The sequence below is a fragment of the Sarcophilus harrisii genome, chromosome 2 (genome assembly GCF_902635505.1).
Source record: "Sarcophilus harrisii chromosome 2, mSarHar1.11, whole genome shotgun sequence".
NCBI classification, from domain to species: domain Eukaryota; kingdom Metazoa; phylum Chordata; class Mammalia; order Dasyuromorphia; family Dasyuridae; genus Sarcophilus; species Sarcophilus harrisii.
Window position 1 is genome coordinate 628,086,598 of NC_045427.1, and position 16,981 is coordinate 628,103,578.

Consider the following 16,981-nt stretch of genomic DNA (forward strand, 5'->3'; position numbering starts at 1 on the left):
GTCACCTGCCTCTTCCCTATCCCATACACCCCTACACTGTAAATGAGTTGCTACCTTGGTAATACTCATAATGATAAAACCGGGGCCCTTAAATCTTGCCTCGGACATAGATTGGCTGTATGATCTCGGGCAAATCTAAGTGCTCTAGGCCAGAGGTCTCAAACTTGTGGCCAACCCAAAGCAGATTAAAATGGAATTCGGAAATATTTAACACAAAAATAAAAATATATTACAACATAGATGATTTAACTTGTGGTTTTCTAAGAACAATATATAGCCTGGAAATTCCCTTCTATTCAAGTTTGCCATCTCCACTTTAAGCAAGTTCCAAAGTTTGGAAATTGCTGAGAATTCGCTGCTAATCTGAGGTAGGATGGGCTTCCTTATCTCGGGAAATTCCCAGATCTGGTCCCCATATATCTCTGCCTGTCTAGTATTGGTGCCAGCTGGATCAGGGATGATCTCTTAGTGCCCCAGACAATGCTCTATCTGCTCTATCTCTGTCTGCTGAAAATTCTCTCCATCAATGCCCAGTTAAAATCTAAAAAAGCCAAAACAGGGGAGAGACCTTTCTGAGAAAAAAAAGTGCAATGCAGAAGAGAAAACACAATAGCAAGCCAAGTCAGGTGAGAATTAGAAGGGACTCTCAGCCTAAGAGTAGGGCAAAGGGAAATGTGAAGGAAGCTGCTATGGTGTCCATGAAAGCTTTGCCCGGACCCAGAGCAGATTGGCTTAGCCATAGGTGTAGCTCCACCAACTCCTTCCTCCATTGCGGTAGGCAATGTCACAGGCTTTCAGTGTATCGACAAAAGAAGGGGAAGGAGAGAAGGCACTTCAGGTTTTCAGAGGAAATAAGTAGGAATATAGCACATGTAGGGAACCATGAAGACAGTGACCTGGCTGGAGCAGAGTGAACCTGTTGGGAGATTGGGGGACAAAAAGCCAGAAAGGGAAGTTGGGGCCAAATTTTGCAAGGCCTTGAGTGGTAGATAAAGGAGTTCCGACTTAACATGACAAATTATCCCTTTTCCAAAGCCAGCAGATCTGACCAAGGGACGGTGAAATAGTGTATACTAAAGAGGAAGGCTCAGGTTCATGTCCTTAAAGCTCAGAAAGAGGAAACATGGTGGATAATGTCTGGAGGAGAGGCAGCCTGAAATAGTGGAGACTTAGAATGAAAAAAAGAGTTCAAAATGCTGGGCAAGTCATCTAGCTTCAATGCCTCAATTTGCTCAGGTGTCAATTGGGGGAGATGAGCTCCATGGTTTCTAAGGTTTCTTCTGACTCTGAATCTATGATCCCGTGAGGGACAAAAGACCCATATTGTTCTAGGAGTAAACTAGAGCCTACCTAGCCAGAGGGAAGAATTGGATGATGGATTGGGGCTGTGGTTATTTGAATATTGACTCCTGTTTTCTCTCTGTTAAAAGACCCCCAAAGGTCTAACTGCCCTTCTTAGTTGAGACAGATAAAAGCTGGGAACCCAGAGTATTCTAATCTCAGTAGGCAATCAGTCAGTCAGTAAATCCCCATTTATTAAATGTTTCCTATGCACCAAGCATCATGCCGATTGCTACTGCTACAAAACATGAAACACATGGTGCTTAGTTGATGCTTTAGTGTTTGGATCATTTTTTAGGCCTTTCAGTTTCTAGAGAGGAGCTGAAGAGAGAAGAGCAGGCAAAATAGTAACCTTGAGAGATAAGATTTGAACTCGGAGCTTGTCTCACTGAAAGTAATTTGTGAAGAGGGATTGTTTTGTTGTTTGTAACTCAAGAGAAGGAAGGAGCAGCCCTTGTGTTGTAGTCAGAACACCTTCTCTCGCTCTGTAGGGACTGGCTGGTTGGGGTGCCCGAGGAAACAATACCATTTATGCCTGATTTTTCATGGCTGTTGGTCAAAGGCGTGAGCTGATGATTTTTTGTGTGCAGATTTGAGGGTTGAGCTATATTGGGGGGCTGAATCACTCTGATATTTGAAGCTTCTGGAGCATGATGGGATTCGCCACTTTTGTAATTCTTTCTTTGGAGGAAGGAGGAGATAAATAGCAAAACCAATAATTACTAGGGAATGGGGGCAGCCTCCCTCCCTATAACTCGCTATAACACATTCACCATGGGTGTCTGGTGAGGAATTAGGGATGGTAGCATGGCAAACCTACAAAGCCAGGTGAACAAGTCTCCCATCATGGGGTAGACTGTAATGTTACAGTGTAAGATTTTTGTGTGTGGGTATTATTTCATTTATAATATTTGTAACTTCAACTCTAGGACATAGTAGATGCTTAATACTTCTCATTTATTGATTGGTTATTTGGAAGGGGAGTTATCGTGGGGAAGAAAATTCTACAGATTTAGATGAGATCTATTCATCAGCCAAGAAACATTCTATTTATTTATTTATTCATTCATTTATTTGTTTGTTTATTTATTTATATTTTGCTGGGGCTATTGGGGTTAAGTGACTTGTCCAAAGTCACACAGCTAGGAAGCGTTAAGTGTCTGAGGTCAAATTTGAACTCAAGTCCTCGTGACTTCAGGACTGGTACTCTATCTACAATGTCACCTAGCTGCCCCCAACAAGCACTTATTAAGCACCAACTTGGGATCAGCCCCGATGCTAGGTAATGATGGTACAAGTAACCAACAAAACATTTCCAACTCACAAGGACCTTAAGAGGGGGAAAGCACCATCTTTGGAGTCCCAGGATCTCTCCAGTGATGTGTCTGACTTATGTGACCAGAGGCAAGACATGTCCCCTTGTAGGATTTGGAATTAGTAGCGACTTTCATTTCTATGACTGGGTGGGAGGCCAAGAAATGGGTATCAAGATGTTAGCTCTGACCTAGCCTTGAGCCTGAGTCCGGTGACTTGGGCCGAGGAGAGGGGGGATGAACAGCAGAGTCTCCTCTCCATTGCTTTGGAAACCTGCTTGACCGTTCCAGGGTAACCAGGCAGTGGAGGAGAACCAGATGTGGAGGTCCAGCTCTATCTGTGGGAAGGGGCTTTGCCGCCTCCTTTGGAGGCCGAAGTGCTGATTAAGTATTTCCTAGATCAGAGGCCCCATGCCCAATGCTCACCTAAAATGGAAAAGGGACCGTGGCTTCTTCCTAAAATATCCCAGCTTGGGGATATTTTTGGTGTCATCCAGGGTTCAGAGGGCAGATGGAATTTTCTTGACTCAGAGTGTCCAGAGACATGTTAGGGGATCGGAGCCAGGGAGGGGTGAGAATCATGGAGTTGGGCTCCCTGGTGATCGGATGTCACACAGAGCCACACTGTGATCTCAGTACCTGGGCCCCGGAAACTCGGGCCTTGATCAGCAGTCATGCTCCAAGCAGCCGGGATGGACAGAAAGAGCCTGATCAGGCAGGGTGGCTCCAGAAGCTCTTCCTCACACATAGGGTCAAGGCCTCAGTCAAACCAGGAAGACACCGGAGTTTCTCACGAGAGTGCCCACATTCAGCTCTCCTCCCCCCCATTGCCCCCACCCTTTTTAGCTCTTGCTAATTTACTTGCTCCTAAAATGACGTGGCCCCGCAGGGAGGTGGAGGTTTACACCATGAAAAAGGAGTCCAGAATGGACAGTAATGAATAGTAAAGGGTAATCAAGGGAGATGGCATTGATTTAGTGGAAAGAGCCTTTTTCCCTCCTTGAGTCTCAGCTTCCTCATTTATAAAATAAGAGAAAGTAAGGTTTAGTAGAAAGGGCTCTGGCTCTGGAATCAGAGGCTCTGGGTTCAAATCTCACTTCCAGTGCTTTCTACTTTTGCTCCCCTGGGCCTTTATGTCCCCTTCTGTAAAATGAAAGAGTTGAACTCAGCAGCCCCTAGGGGCCCTTCCTGCTCCAGATCTAAGAGCCTTTGCTCTACCCTGGGAGGTAGTGAGCTCCCCACTGCTAACAGAGCTCAAGCTAAAATTGAGTGAGTCCTAGTGGGGAGGGCTGTAGAAGTTTCTGGAAGGCTTGGGCAGGATGACCTCGGTCTGAGGAGCTTATCCATCCCCTCCTCCCAACCCCCACCCCGACTGTGATTCTAATTTAAGTAAAAGGGACACGTGGAGGAAGAAGATATTTTAAGACAACCTCTCCAGATCATACTGGGAGGCCAAGACCTGTTCTGCCTCTATACAGGGCCAGCTCTGCTGTGACCAGGAACTGATGCCTTCTCCAAAAGCCCATCCCTCTCTGCCTCTCTGTCTGTCTGTCTCTGTTTCTGACTGTCTGTTTGTCTGTCTTTCTGTCTCTATCCATCTCTTTCTTTCTCTGTCTCTCTCTTACTGTCTGTCTCTGTCTCTCTGTCTCTGTCTATCTCTATCACTGTTTTTATCTCTGTTTCTGTCTCTGTCCATTTCTCTCTCTCTCTGTCTCTCTCTGTCTTTCTGACTGTCTCTGTCTATCCATCTCTTTCTTTCTCTGTTTCTCTGTCTCTGTCTTTCTGTCTGTCTTTATCTTTTCTGTCACTCTGTTTCTGACTGTCTGTCTGTCTGTCTCTGTCCATCTCTCTCTATCTCTGTCTCTCTCTCTCTTTCTGACTGTCTCTGTCTATCTCTGTCACTCTGTCTCTGTTTCTGACTGTTTATCTCTGTCCATCTCTCTGTCTCTCTTACTGTCTCTGTCTGTTTCTGTCTCTCTGTCTTTCTGTCAGTCTCCATCTCTGTCTCTTTGTCACTCTCTCTGTTTCAGACTGTCTGTCTCTGTCTCTGTCTCTCTGTCTTTATGACTGTCTCTGTCTCTCTGTTTCCATTTCCTTACCTGTAAGATGAAAATCTAGGACTGAATGTAGAACCGAGCTCTTTCAGCTGTCCATCCTGTAGATGCAGAAAGCTTCTTCTGGGTCCCTAGAGAAGGGACTCCCCGAGTTGTGTGATCCTAGGAGGAGGGGAGGGAGCTCACTTACCTGAGAGAGCCCCTTCACACATGCCACGCATCCCTGGTGTTTACTGGGGGATTTACTTTGATTAAATCTCTTTTGTTTTAAACGAGCATCCCCCAGGTGACTGACTAAAAAGTCAGCTCATCCCCTAGAACTCCCAATGGCTTTGAGTGGGTCCTGCCCCAGACACAGCCTTGAACCTGAGATGGAGGAGGGGAAGCGGGAGGAGGGACAGCGGCTGGGGGCCAACCACAGCTATTTGTTCAGGGGCCTAGAGGTCAGTGATGTGGCCAGAGAGGCTGGGGTGACCTCGCCACCGCCCTCCTGTAAGCCCAGTCTCTGGGAGAGAAAGGGATGCTGGGAGGGAGGAGGTGGGGGGGGGCTCCCTTGGGATGAAGCAGCCCACCATATGGTAACTTGCAGGTTTAACTCATTATTCTTGCTAACGATGCTCCAGACTCAGCTGTTAATACCCATTAACTGAATGCAAATGTCGTCAACTCGCTCTAAGTGTCACATGCTGGGCCTTAGTGAAAAACTAAGTTATTCTTGCCCAATTGTGGTTCTGGACCTGGATTCAAATCCCTCCTCTTATCAGCTCTATGGCCAAGTCCTAGTGTCTTAATCTTTCTGAAACTCAGTTTCCTCACCTATAAAATGGGCTTCCTCTCTGTCACGCCAGCCTTTTTGTGAGGAAGAACATCTACTGAGAGATGTTAACTAAATGCTGCAGAGTGTGAGTGGTTATTATTATTATGGCTCTCTGGAGTCTATAGCTCCTGGGCCTTCCTCAGAGATCCTCCCTGGGAGTTCAGGTTGGGGAATGTCTCCAGAAGGACCTTCAGAAGGTATTACAGGGATGGGGATGGAAGTAGAGATGGGCTATTTGATCCATCTCAAGAGCTATTAAAGGGACCAAGCAAAGAGTCCTTCCCCTGGACAGTGGAGGCCTCTGGGAGCTGCTCTAGACTTGCTTCAACCCCTGCTATCCATATTCCCTCCGCCCCCAATCCCACTTCTGAGATACTGATCTTTCTTTGCACAATGAACTGAATGCTGGGGCTTTCTCTAGGGAGAAGGGGACGGAGATATGTCGTCACATGTCATAATGTCTCCAATTTTCCATCAATATTCAGGAATAAAACCAGGCAGTGGCGTGTCAGCCGGGGCCCAGAACCCTCTCGCTGGGTTCCTACTGGGGTTCTGGACTCGGTCTCTCTCTGTCACAGGGATCTTTCCAAAATTGACTTAGACTTACTCTGTTTCTTCTGTCTGTTCTTTTTCTCAGGTTATAGCCAACTCTCCTGCCAAGTTAGTATCGAATTGAAGAGTGTGGGTGTGTGTGTGTATGAGTGTGTGAAAGCATGTGCGTGTGTGAATCTGTGCACGTGAAAGCCCATGTCCATACGTCAGCAGCATCTGCATGTCTCTCTGTGACAGAATTGTACAAAACTGACTACGTGTGTGAGCAAAAAGCATTAGATATAGATGTGTTTGTGCAACTCTGTGTGTGCTACACACACGAAGGGACCCGAAGAGATACAAACACATGCATATGTGTGCTCACATGGAAACATGCATGTCCTTGCACACATGTGCTAGACACGTGTGTATTCTCAATCATCCGCCTATAGGCATAGTCACATAATGTATACATACATTTCTGATAACTCCCCTGGACTTATAAAGACTACAAAATAGACATGTCTTCGCTCTCATGTGTTACATGCACATAGGATTTACATTCAAAGCATTCACAGGCTCTCATTTTTACATATATGCACATATATTTATAAATATATAGTTTTATATAAATACATATTTTTATAAATATATACACATATGCATTCTTATATATGAAGAAATGTATATGAATATATATGTATAGACACACATATTCTCATCCACTCTCCTGTATGCACAATGCAGATCCTTATACACATGTGAATATGTTTCTATGTGTGATAGATTGGTAAGCCCAAGTTACTGTGTTCCGTCTGGAGTTGGAGGGTGGCTCGCATGGGATTGTGTTTCCTGCTGTGTTCTGCCATGCTTGGCTGGCTTTGGGAGTGGGCTGCTGGCCATACGATTGGCCGGATCATTGGCCATCGGTCCCTATCCTCTTTCCCCCTTCGCAGGGGTTCCATCTTCCCTCAGTCCCTCACCCAAATTTCTTCTTCTTGGAGTCAGGTCCTCTTTTTTCCTGACTCCTTCCTTCTAGAAATCCCGTCCCTTCCGGGGATTCTTAGCCAAGTTATGCTGCATGGACCCGCATGCCTCCCTCCCACAAAACTGGCTGTCCTTAGGCAAGTGGCCTCCGAATATCAAGGTCTGGGCTTCTTGGGGATAAGCTCCAGGTACAAGCTCCATCCCTCTGGAGCTCATCCCTAACTCACAAATCAGGAGGCCACACTAGGTCTTCTGGGGAATAAAAGCCAGAGGGGGTCTGGACTTTGGGGAAGTGGGACTGGACTCGGCTGCTTGCTGTCTGCTACGTGGATAGGGATTTTGTTCTGATCTGCACAGAGGGTCCCTGCCAGAGAAACAAGAGGGATCCCCAGAAAGAGCCAGGAGAAACAACCCCCTGAACTATCGCCCCTTCAGAAACTTCCAGATGGCAGAGAACAATGAGGGGTTGAAGATGGGGGCCCTCCCTCTGAGGAGAGTGGAGCCCCCATTTGTCCAATGCAGGACATGGCAGGGATGCTCTTTGCTTCTGGGCCTTGGATGGCATGGATTGGAGAGTCTGTCTGCTCTCATTTGTCTGTCTGTCTGTGTCCATGAGAGTGGTTCTTGTTTTCTTCCTTCTCCTGCCCCATCCCTGACGTCAAGTCTGTGCAAAGTGAGATATCTGACAGAACCTAATGGGCACAGGAACCCATATAGGCACCCACAACTCCCCTGGGCTTATCCCATGAGGCTGTTCAGTTCATACTTTTTTTTTTTTGGCGAGCACCCAACTATTGAGTAGCAAGTATCTGAGGCTGAATTTGAATTCAGATCCTCCTGACTCCAGGGATAGTGCTCTATCCACTGTGCCATCCCTGTCTGGGTACATTCTAGGACCATGAGGAAGGCCTTTCTGAGCTTGGGTAAAGTTTCCTTACACTGAAATCAAGCTAAGAAGGTCTGTAGCAGCCAAGACAGTCATTTTTTCCCCCTAGAGAAGTCCAATGGCAAGATAGAGCCAATTCGCAAGCCTTTATTAAATGCCTACTGTATGCCAGGCACTGTGTCAAGAGCTGGACATACATTCTATTAAGATGCCTGGAACCTTCCAGCAGTCATTTCTCCACTCCCTCCTCCCCTTGTCTGACCCCCTTCCATGATCCAGCCCAGTAGGCTGACCCATTACCACTTAGTCCCAGTGCCTTCTCTCTGTAAGATATCTCTCATCAGCTGGCTCATCACCTTTCTCTGATTTTCTATCTAATGCCAGACCCTCTGTCCTTCCTTATTTCCTTATTTCCTCCTCCCTCCTTTCTTTGCCTCCTGTTCTCCGTCAACCTCTCGCCCCCTTTGTCCCTCCCTACCCCTATGTCCTCTCCTCCCTTCTCCTACCCCCAGCGCGGAGTACCAGGAACGCTTCAATCCCAATGCCCTGAAGGACTCTGCCCTGTCAACCCACAAGCCCATCGAGGTGAAGGGGCTTGGGGGCAAGGCCACCATCATCCATGCCCAGTACAACACGCCCATCAGCATGTACTCACAGGATGCCATCATGGATGCCATCGCTGGCCAGGCCCAAGCTCAGGGCAGCGAGTTCAGCGGGTAAGACCTGACTCCTACCGCGCCCATGCCTGGGAGGGGGCACCTGTCCCCTCTCCTGGTCCCAGGTTCTCCTTGGTCTGGAATGGGTCTCCGAAGACCGTGGGCCTGAGAAGGGCACTGGAGGATCATAGCCTCGGACCTGGGAGGTCCTCAGAGGCTGTGTACCATTTTACAGATGAGGAAAATGAAGTCCAGGGAGATTGAGTCATGTGAGCAGAGTCACACTGATTGTAATAAAGGCAGGGAAGCTATAGAAATCTCCCCAGAGAACATCCCTGGCAAAGGGACACAGGAAGGAACACAAATGGGTTGTCACAATGTGCTTAAAAGTATAGGACAACTGCATTAAATGCCACTTGACCACAAACGACATCCTCCTCATCACCAGCATGGTTCACAAGATTATCTTCCGCTAGATTGTGCCCTCAGCTGCTTCCTTGTCCACCTGTCTATGACTGGTGAACAAGCACTATTTGGTCGGGGTGAGCTTGCGTTCCTTCTAGATGGAAGTCCCGACAAGAACAACTCTATGTCTCAGACTTACCCAGTAATGTTTGCTCTTGGCCTTGGGCCCTCTCCTTCTTTGTCTACGATTTTAGAGTTCTAACTGAAATCCCTCTTTAGTATCCCGGGGCTTTGGTAGGCTGGGAGCTGAGAAGTTCTTAGTTTGTTCATATGACCTATCTCTGCCCACCCCAGGACCAAGTAGAACAAATCTGGTAGTAAGTGTCAGCAGACAGAAGAGAAAAAAGTGAGAAAAGGTGGGGGAAATGAAAAGGAAGTGCTCCTGGGAATCCCTTGGGGTCGTTGAGCTGCCTTGTCGGTCATGACTTTTCATAGTCCTGGGGTCTTCTCTAGGTAGGCTGTTGAAAAACTCCAGGAAGACTAGAGAAACCATTTGGTCTCCTGCTAACGGGGGAAAGGGATATATTTCAGGTGTCTCTAGCATAGCCTCCATCCCAAACTCCCAAGAGGCAAGACCAGCTGTTAGGATGTTGATTCCAAATATCCTCTTGAAACTCTGAATGCTTTTCTAGAGAAAGATGAATTTTAGTAGATTTTTAATTCAGAGGAGGGAAAGAGAAGAAACTTCTGGGACCAGAGCCAGCCCATCTCAGAGACTTTTTCAAGAATTCTTCATTTTCTGGGGTATTTTGGTGATATCTAAACACAATTTTCTCCCTTTTTAACGTTCTCTTATTTATTCTGATTTTTTCACACTTGAGATGGAAAGTGTACTGCTTCATTTCTCTCTCTCTTCGAGCTAAGAGCAAGAATAGGAAGGCAGCTCTGAAAATAGATACGGGTCAGGGGGTTTTCCACTGAGATCAGAGCTGTGAGAGGATTCCTTATTTGTGCATCACCCCAAGTGGCAATGAAAACTATCTGCTTTGAAGAGCAGGCTATACAATTGTAAGCTGGTAGCACAATAAAGAAGGAAAAATTAAAGACCAGGATTACTCCAAAAGCTTTTCTTGCTGCCTTGCCTCCATCTTCAAGGGATCCTGAGAAGGGACTCCCTATATTCTTGGATTCATCCCAAAGGTGATTAGTGTGTACATTTTCAAAATTTGACCATTATTACCCATTTGGGGGCAGAGAAATTATGCCTCTGTCCTAGTATGAGTAGCAGCATATCATACAATCTACAAATAGAGAGAATTTTTAAATGCTTATTCTAGATCTTTTAACTTAAAAAACATGTGGAGGAGAGGACTAAAAAGTATTTTCTCACCTCTTTTCCCATTCTTCATCATTATCCAGGATATTTTATGTGTCATCAGCCCTTATATTATGGTGTGTGTGTGTGTGTGTGTGTGTGTGTGTGTGTGTGTGAGAGAGAGAGAGAGAGAGAGAGAGATTGGCCTGGACATATCTGAGGGATGAGAAGCAGAAGAAATATCTAGTAGTTTTGTATAGGGTAACTTCCATGGCAGAAAACTTAAGCCAAACTTAGGGAATCATCCAATCCAATCACCAACTTATTTTACAGCTTGGGAAACTGAGGCAGAGAGAGATTACCCAAGGCGATACAGATGGCACGGACCAGGACTAGGGCCCAGGACTGAAACATTGGTCTCTAATTCCAGGTTTCTCCCCCTTTCCATTGTACCTCACAATACAAAGTTTGCTAGCTTTCTGGAGGACCTCGGGACCAGGCTTGATCTGAGTGCAGGAGGCAGGAGAGCCACCAGGAGGCTGGTCAAAGATAGAATATCTATCTTCCAGTCCTTAGCCCTTATATACCTTATTGTAATTACATCATTACAGCATATTAGTGTGAACTAGAGAACCATTGCTAAGTACTAAGTATATATGGGAACTAAAGAACTATCATCTCATCAGTTCCACTGAATTAATACCTTGTTTGAAGTATACTTCTCCAGAGTTCCGGCCCTCTATTTGACCCACCTCTATTAAACCATGAATGGGTGCTAACAACTCCCTTTCCTCTATCCGGCCTTTTTGCCTTTCTCGGCTTTTCTCAGGGGTCTCCAAAGCCATAGAACCACAGAAAGATGGTGGAAGTCTTGGTCAAGATAAGTCAATAAGCATTTATTAAGTGTCTACCATATAGACTTGGGGGGGGGGAGAAAAATGCCCTGTGCCTCCCTATAAACATAATTCTTCTAAAGCTATCATTTGGCTCTCAGTGAGAACAGACATTCATAGCAGGCTGTGCAGGTTTACAGGATTTCCCTCCATTGCCTTATTCCATCTTATGAGGTAGGTACTGGCCCATTTTACAGATGAGGAACCTGAGGCTGAGAGGTAAAGCAATGTAACAATAGCAATTTATATTTGCAGGTACCTTATTAAGGTTTGCAAAGAATTTCCCTCACAACTCTGGAAGGTTATGTGAGAATGACAACTCTTGTCATTCTTATTTACAAATGGGGAAATAAATTCATAACAAAAGCAAAGTCACCTTTTTTATGATGTTTTGAGCATTTTCCACATAGTCTTACAAGGTAGATAGTTCAGACATCATCATTACCCCATTTTACAGATCTGAAACTGAGACTTTGAGAGAGTGTCGCTTTCCTAGGTAACGTGGATAATAAGTACCTTGGGGAGGGATTTGAACCCAGGTGTCCTGTTCTTTCTGTAACACCATGCTACCTTTTGCAAAACATATTAAAACATAAAACGTGTGGTTGGTAAGTGTCAGAGCGCAGTACTTGGATCCGGTTCCCTTACACCTAAACCACGATGCTGCCTCCAGTGTACTGAGCCTACTTGTGCTTATTTCGATTAGCTGGTGTTGATTAACTTGTTTTTTTCCTCATTGATGTTTCTTTTCTTTTTTTCTCTCTCCTTTCTTTATTCAATTCTTCCTCTTGTAACTCATTTCTGGTACTAACCTTGCCCCGCTGTGTGCTCTACACCCCCTCTGTTTATTGATGGAAACCACTCACTCAATGCTGGGTTTTCATCTCCCACCTGGCAGAGAATCACCACTTGTGTAAGTAGATGCATCTCTCCCCCTCCCAAGTCTGTCTATTTGTCTGCCTGCCTTCCTGCCTGCTCCTTTGGGGTGATTGGGTAACTGGGTGTGGATTTGATCAGGTGTGTTCCATGACAAGTACAGAGGGCAGCAGCTTTGTGCCCAGGGTTGTTACCCGTTGCCCGCTCCCTGACTCACAGCTTCAGGAATTGGTCGTCCTGACGTCCGGTCATCCGGGAGCCGGGCAGCCTTCAGCTGCTGGCCTTACCTACAGAATTGTGTGAAAATCTGCCTCCAGAGACTCTGTAGAATCCAAGGTCAAAGTCTGGGTTCTTTGCGGGAGCCGTTCCTTAACAGACTTGAGCTTCCTCTGATAGAGGGGCTTCAGATCCTTATTCTGACATAATAGTGTGCGGTTTCTTGGAGTGTTGCTGTCTTTGGATGGAAGGCAGGATCCTTAGAGACTTTGTCTAAAGTATTGTCACGGGAAAGGGCTCTGAAGGAGCTAGTCTGGTGAGGTCATGGGAAGGGACCATCTGCTGGCCTAGGAAGAGACCATAGCCATCATCTAATACAATCTTTTCATTTTATAGCCCCACAGAGTGTTTTACCCCAAATCACACATACTTTGATTCAGTTTAACATTTATGAAGCACCTACTGTGTGCGGAAGCTTGCAGTCTAAAAAGGGAATACACTATATAGCCAAAATCCACCCTAATCCTTGGCAAACATCTGATGGAGCAAAAGGTCCTTTATCAGTTGGGATGAGTGAGAGGCTCAGGGCAGACAGACTCCCTGGAGAAGGCAAATTAATAGTTGAGCTCCATTTCAAAAGATGTGTAGGAAATCAGTGGGGAGAAGGTGGAGGGAAGGAGGGAGGGATTCCAAGAAGAATTTCCTGGCCCCTGCTTAGCATAAGAAAACACTTGCAGTACAAAGGCCCCGATGTTTCCTTTGCCATCAGAATGGATATTCTTGTTCTGTGGCTTGGAAACCATTTATTGAGATGTGTCTGAAAGCTTAGTGAGAAGCCTCTGAGAATTGAGGATGGAGCTGAATTGACTTGCGTTGAATCGAACTGGGCCCTGTCTTAATTGAACCAAAGGCAGGCATGGGGTGCCTTTTTCCTGAACTGCTATATTTCGATATGTCTTTTAAGAACCTTGGTGTTGGACATTTCCCAATATTCCTCTTCTCCAAACCTGCTCTCTTCCAATACAAGAAATCTCCTCTGACTCCCTGGCATGGGCTTAATCCTTCCAGCACAAATGATACAGATTAGCATTGATTTAGCTGAAAATTTCAGTTCCCCTGCTTTTCTCAGCTGGAGACTCAGCTAATGCCTTTGATCCCAGTGAAAACATTCCAGGGACTTCAGGGGTCTTTTGAGGCTTTGAATGCATGGAGGGCTCATTCTTCATGCCCTCCAATTCTCAGAATTCCATTTATTTAACCTTTAAGTAAAAATCTCACCTATAAAAAACCTAACAGGTAAAAATTAAACCATGAAAGATGAGCGAAAACTAAAGAGACCAGTGGGATGAAGATTAGGATGTACTATTTCTAAATGATATTGAAAAAGAATCAAAAGACAAAACTCTAGCAACAGTCCCACACCTGCCCTGCTGTGTGGTACTTGAGTTCAGTCCGGACTATCTTGCCATCAGTCTAGACTAGTCAAGGACCTTAAGATCTTCCCTCATGCCAAACAGAATCCATTTTTCTTTCTTCTTTGTTTGGCTTCCAATTGGGTCCAAACATAACAAGGGTCATTATGCTCTGGCCACACTCAGGGCCAGCAGGAACATGAAGTCTGTTTAGATGCCAGCAGGAAACTCAGAAGAAAATCCAAGACAAGGCAGCCATATCCCAGTGTGGAACTGTTTTCCTCAACGGGACATTAGAGAGCGTACAACTAGGGCCAGCTCCTGAAGACCCAAGTCTCATGAGCAACTGTTGATGAGGAAGGTGCCCTGTAAGGCTTGGCTACTTCCTGCTCCTCTATCAGACTGAACAAACCTACTCACACTTTGATGGTTCCTACCAGGAGTCTTGGAGACTTCCAGAGGCATGCTGTCTTTACTAGAGTCTCATCCTAGCTCTTAGTTTGAGTAGGAATTGACAGTGTTGTGGATTCAAAGGTCTCTTTTCTCTTTTTTCAGTGTGGTCTGGCCCAGTCCCCTCAATGCCCATTGGGGCTGTTCTTCTTCCACACTCAATCAAGTAGGGCCAAGTATTCAGTATGAGTCAGAGCACCTCGGGGATGACAGGAAGCCAAATCTAAAATCTTTGGCTTGAATACAGATTGGCAATATCAGCAGTTGACTGAGCAAAGGCAATCCACCAGTGTAGAGTTGGCTTCTAAGCTTCTACCCAGTTCCTGATATTGGGGAATTTCTAAAACACCCTCGATCCAAGAAGTCAGTACACTGGCCAGACTCAAACAGGCCCCAACTCAACCTAAAGGATGTGTCTCCAAGGCTCCCCATTTTCCCTGTAGTACCAACTGCCTCAGAGAGACAGGGTATGTGAATCTTGACAATCATAGATTCAAAAAGAAACCTTAGAAACCATTTCATCAATCCCCCTCATTATACAGCTAAGGAAACTGAGATTCAAAGAAGTTAAATAATTCGCCCCTAGTCACATAGATTGTAGATGTCAGAGGCAGGATTTGAATCCATGTCCCTCAATTCTGAAGCTAGTATTTTCACTGTATTTCTTTTTCAGCCTTGAATTAGAAGCTTCCTTCAAAGGGTAGATTCCTGAGCTCCTAGCAATTAGAAAGAGAAGAACCCATTTCTTCAATATGATTCTTGCTCTCCTCACCTATATTTTTTTAGCCTTGATCTTGGAGTGTAGGGTCATTAGCATCAGATAGGGCCACTTAAGTCACTTTCAGACCTTTTAGGAAAGACATTAAAAACATGCCTTGCCCTTGAAAGAGAAGTTTGGTCTCCTTGACACTGATGGGCATTCATCTCCTTTGATCAGTGCTTAATGCCACTGGGCAAAGGGAGGAGGGAGACAGAGGCTTAGTTTGGCTGCCCGGGTGCTCCCCAGTGGAGCTTGTTCTGATAAAAAGTAAGATGTAATATCAAGGCTTCCAAGGAGATTTCAGAAGGAGGGAGGGCTAACTGATGTATAGAATAGTCTTCCTTCCTCTCCAGTGACATCCCAGCTGAGCAACATCCCAGAACTCCCATTGTCTCCTCTGCACCCGGTGACTGTTTAACTTTCCAGGCTGGACTGATCAGATCCCAGTAACCACATGGTGTTGGGCCTTATGGACTTAGAACATTTTATTTTAGTCTCCTGCAATGGGTGAATGGGAAAAAATTCTACAGGGTGAACAGGACTGAGCGCCAATGACCCAGACAGCCCTCCAGCGTGCTGTCTTCTCCCTACCTCTCGATCACTTTGTACAACTTCTTCACAAAAAATCCATTTTTCCCTCGGTTGCACTGGGGGGTGGGGTGGAATTTTTCTTCCTTTTCTTAAAAAAAAAGTGACGGGGGCGACCAGGGTCACGTGCTGGAGACAGCACCAAGTGCTCCCTGTGGTCCCCAAGCTGGAGACCTTTCCCAACACCCTCTTTCTGCATTGCAGTAACATCCCCGTTAAAGATCTCACAGTAGACAGTGCTTCCCCAGTGTATCAGGCTGTGATTAAAAACCAGAACAAGCCTGAAGATGAAATGGATGAGTGGACCCGCCGCTCCTCCAATCTGCAGTCACGCTCCTTCCGAATCCTGGCGCAGATGACTGGCACGGAATACAGTAAGTAGCTCCCATCCGAGACGGAGAACCAGAAGTACCTACCTTAGAGGTCAGCTCTGTCAGGGCCTTCAGTTTGCAGAAAATGTCACCGAGTCCCAGAATCATTTACTAACTTGCTGTGGATCACACAGGGAATAAGTAGCAAAGGTGGTCTTGGAAGCTACAGCCGCGATTTAAGGTCCCTCACTCTTTCCACTACATACAGATGAGGTGGGAGCTTGGAGTCTGGCCCTAAAAGGCCTTGTTCCCAAGCTGAGGGGGCTAGCCAACCATTCTCCCCGCTCAGATTGCAGCCTTGCAAATAGTGACCAGCCCAGGCCTGTAGCTCCTCCTAGAGGGCAGTTAGGGAGGTTGGGTAAAGAAAGTCGGCAATCTTCTGGGTTCTTTAGGGCCTCAGCCCTGTGACAAAGCAAGAAAGGACTTGTTCCCAGCCTGTCACTTCTAAGGAAAATCCCTGCTTAGTCATGGATTCCCTTCATTCGACACAGATCAATCAAGTTTACAGCTTATCATTTCTTCACTTGGCCATGATTCTTACATCCAAGAGCATGACCAACTGTATTGACACCAGGGCAGAGTTCTATTGCCTCCTCCCTGTCGGTTTTTCTTTGTTCTCGAACAGGACCGTGACCTCGAGGAGATGCTGCCATGACACGAAAGTGAATTGGATTGAAGGGAGGAAGGGCTGTGCAAGGTCACCAGCCCCACTTTTCCTCCAGAGCCATCTGGGTCCAGTGGCCAGATATAGATCGGGTTGACAGGAGAAGGTGCTGGGTCTTTTTAACCTGAGATTTTTAACAGGTCTCGGTTTAACTGAGGCTGCCTCCTGGTTGAGTGAGATCCCTAATTCCACCACCAGAGACTCTGGCGTTCTTTAATTAGTCATCTCTCCCCTCCAACCAATATGCTGTGTTTTTTAACACCCCTTAATTAAGTGTTACCCTCAATGCTCAATTCTGAGATGGATTCATCCATTTTACCCATATAAAATGTTCTAGAATAAAATGAGATAATATTTGGTAGACTATCCTAGATCAAATACAATCATATTTATAAAGGACTTATCCCAGTGCCAGTTGTATTGTAGGCACTTAATAAATGCTTATT

General features: G+C 45.9%; 1 protein-coding gene across 9 annotated transcripts in view; it reads left to right on the plus strand.

Moving 5' to 3' along the window:
- The window catches only part of LDB3 (LIM domain binding 3), a 111,168-nt gene that overhangs the window by 45,741 nt on the left and 48,446 nt on the right, over positions 1 to 16,981 (plus strand). For 4 of the 9 annotated variants that reach the window (XM_031956740.1, XM_031956739.1, XM_031956742.1 and 1 more), the window contains one exon: positions 15,705 to 15,874. In XM_031956740.1, coding sequence (XP_031812600.1) covers positions 15,705 to 15,874 — 170 coding nt within the window. Of the gene's footprint in view, positions 1 to 6,162; positions 6,186 to 8,441; positions 8,646 to 12,096; positions 12,112 to 15,704; positions 15,875 to 16,981 lie in introns of all 9 variants that reach the window. The other 5 variants (XM_031956743.1, XM_031956745.1, XM_031956746.1 and 2 more) reach the window with 3 other exon arrangements.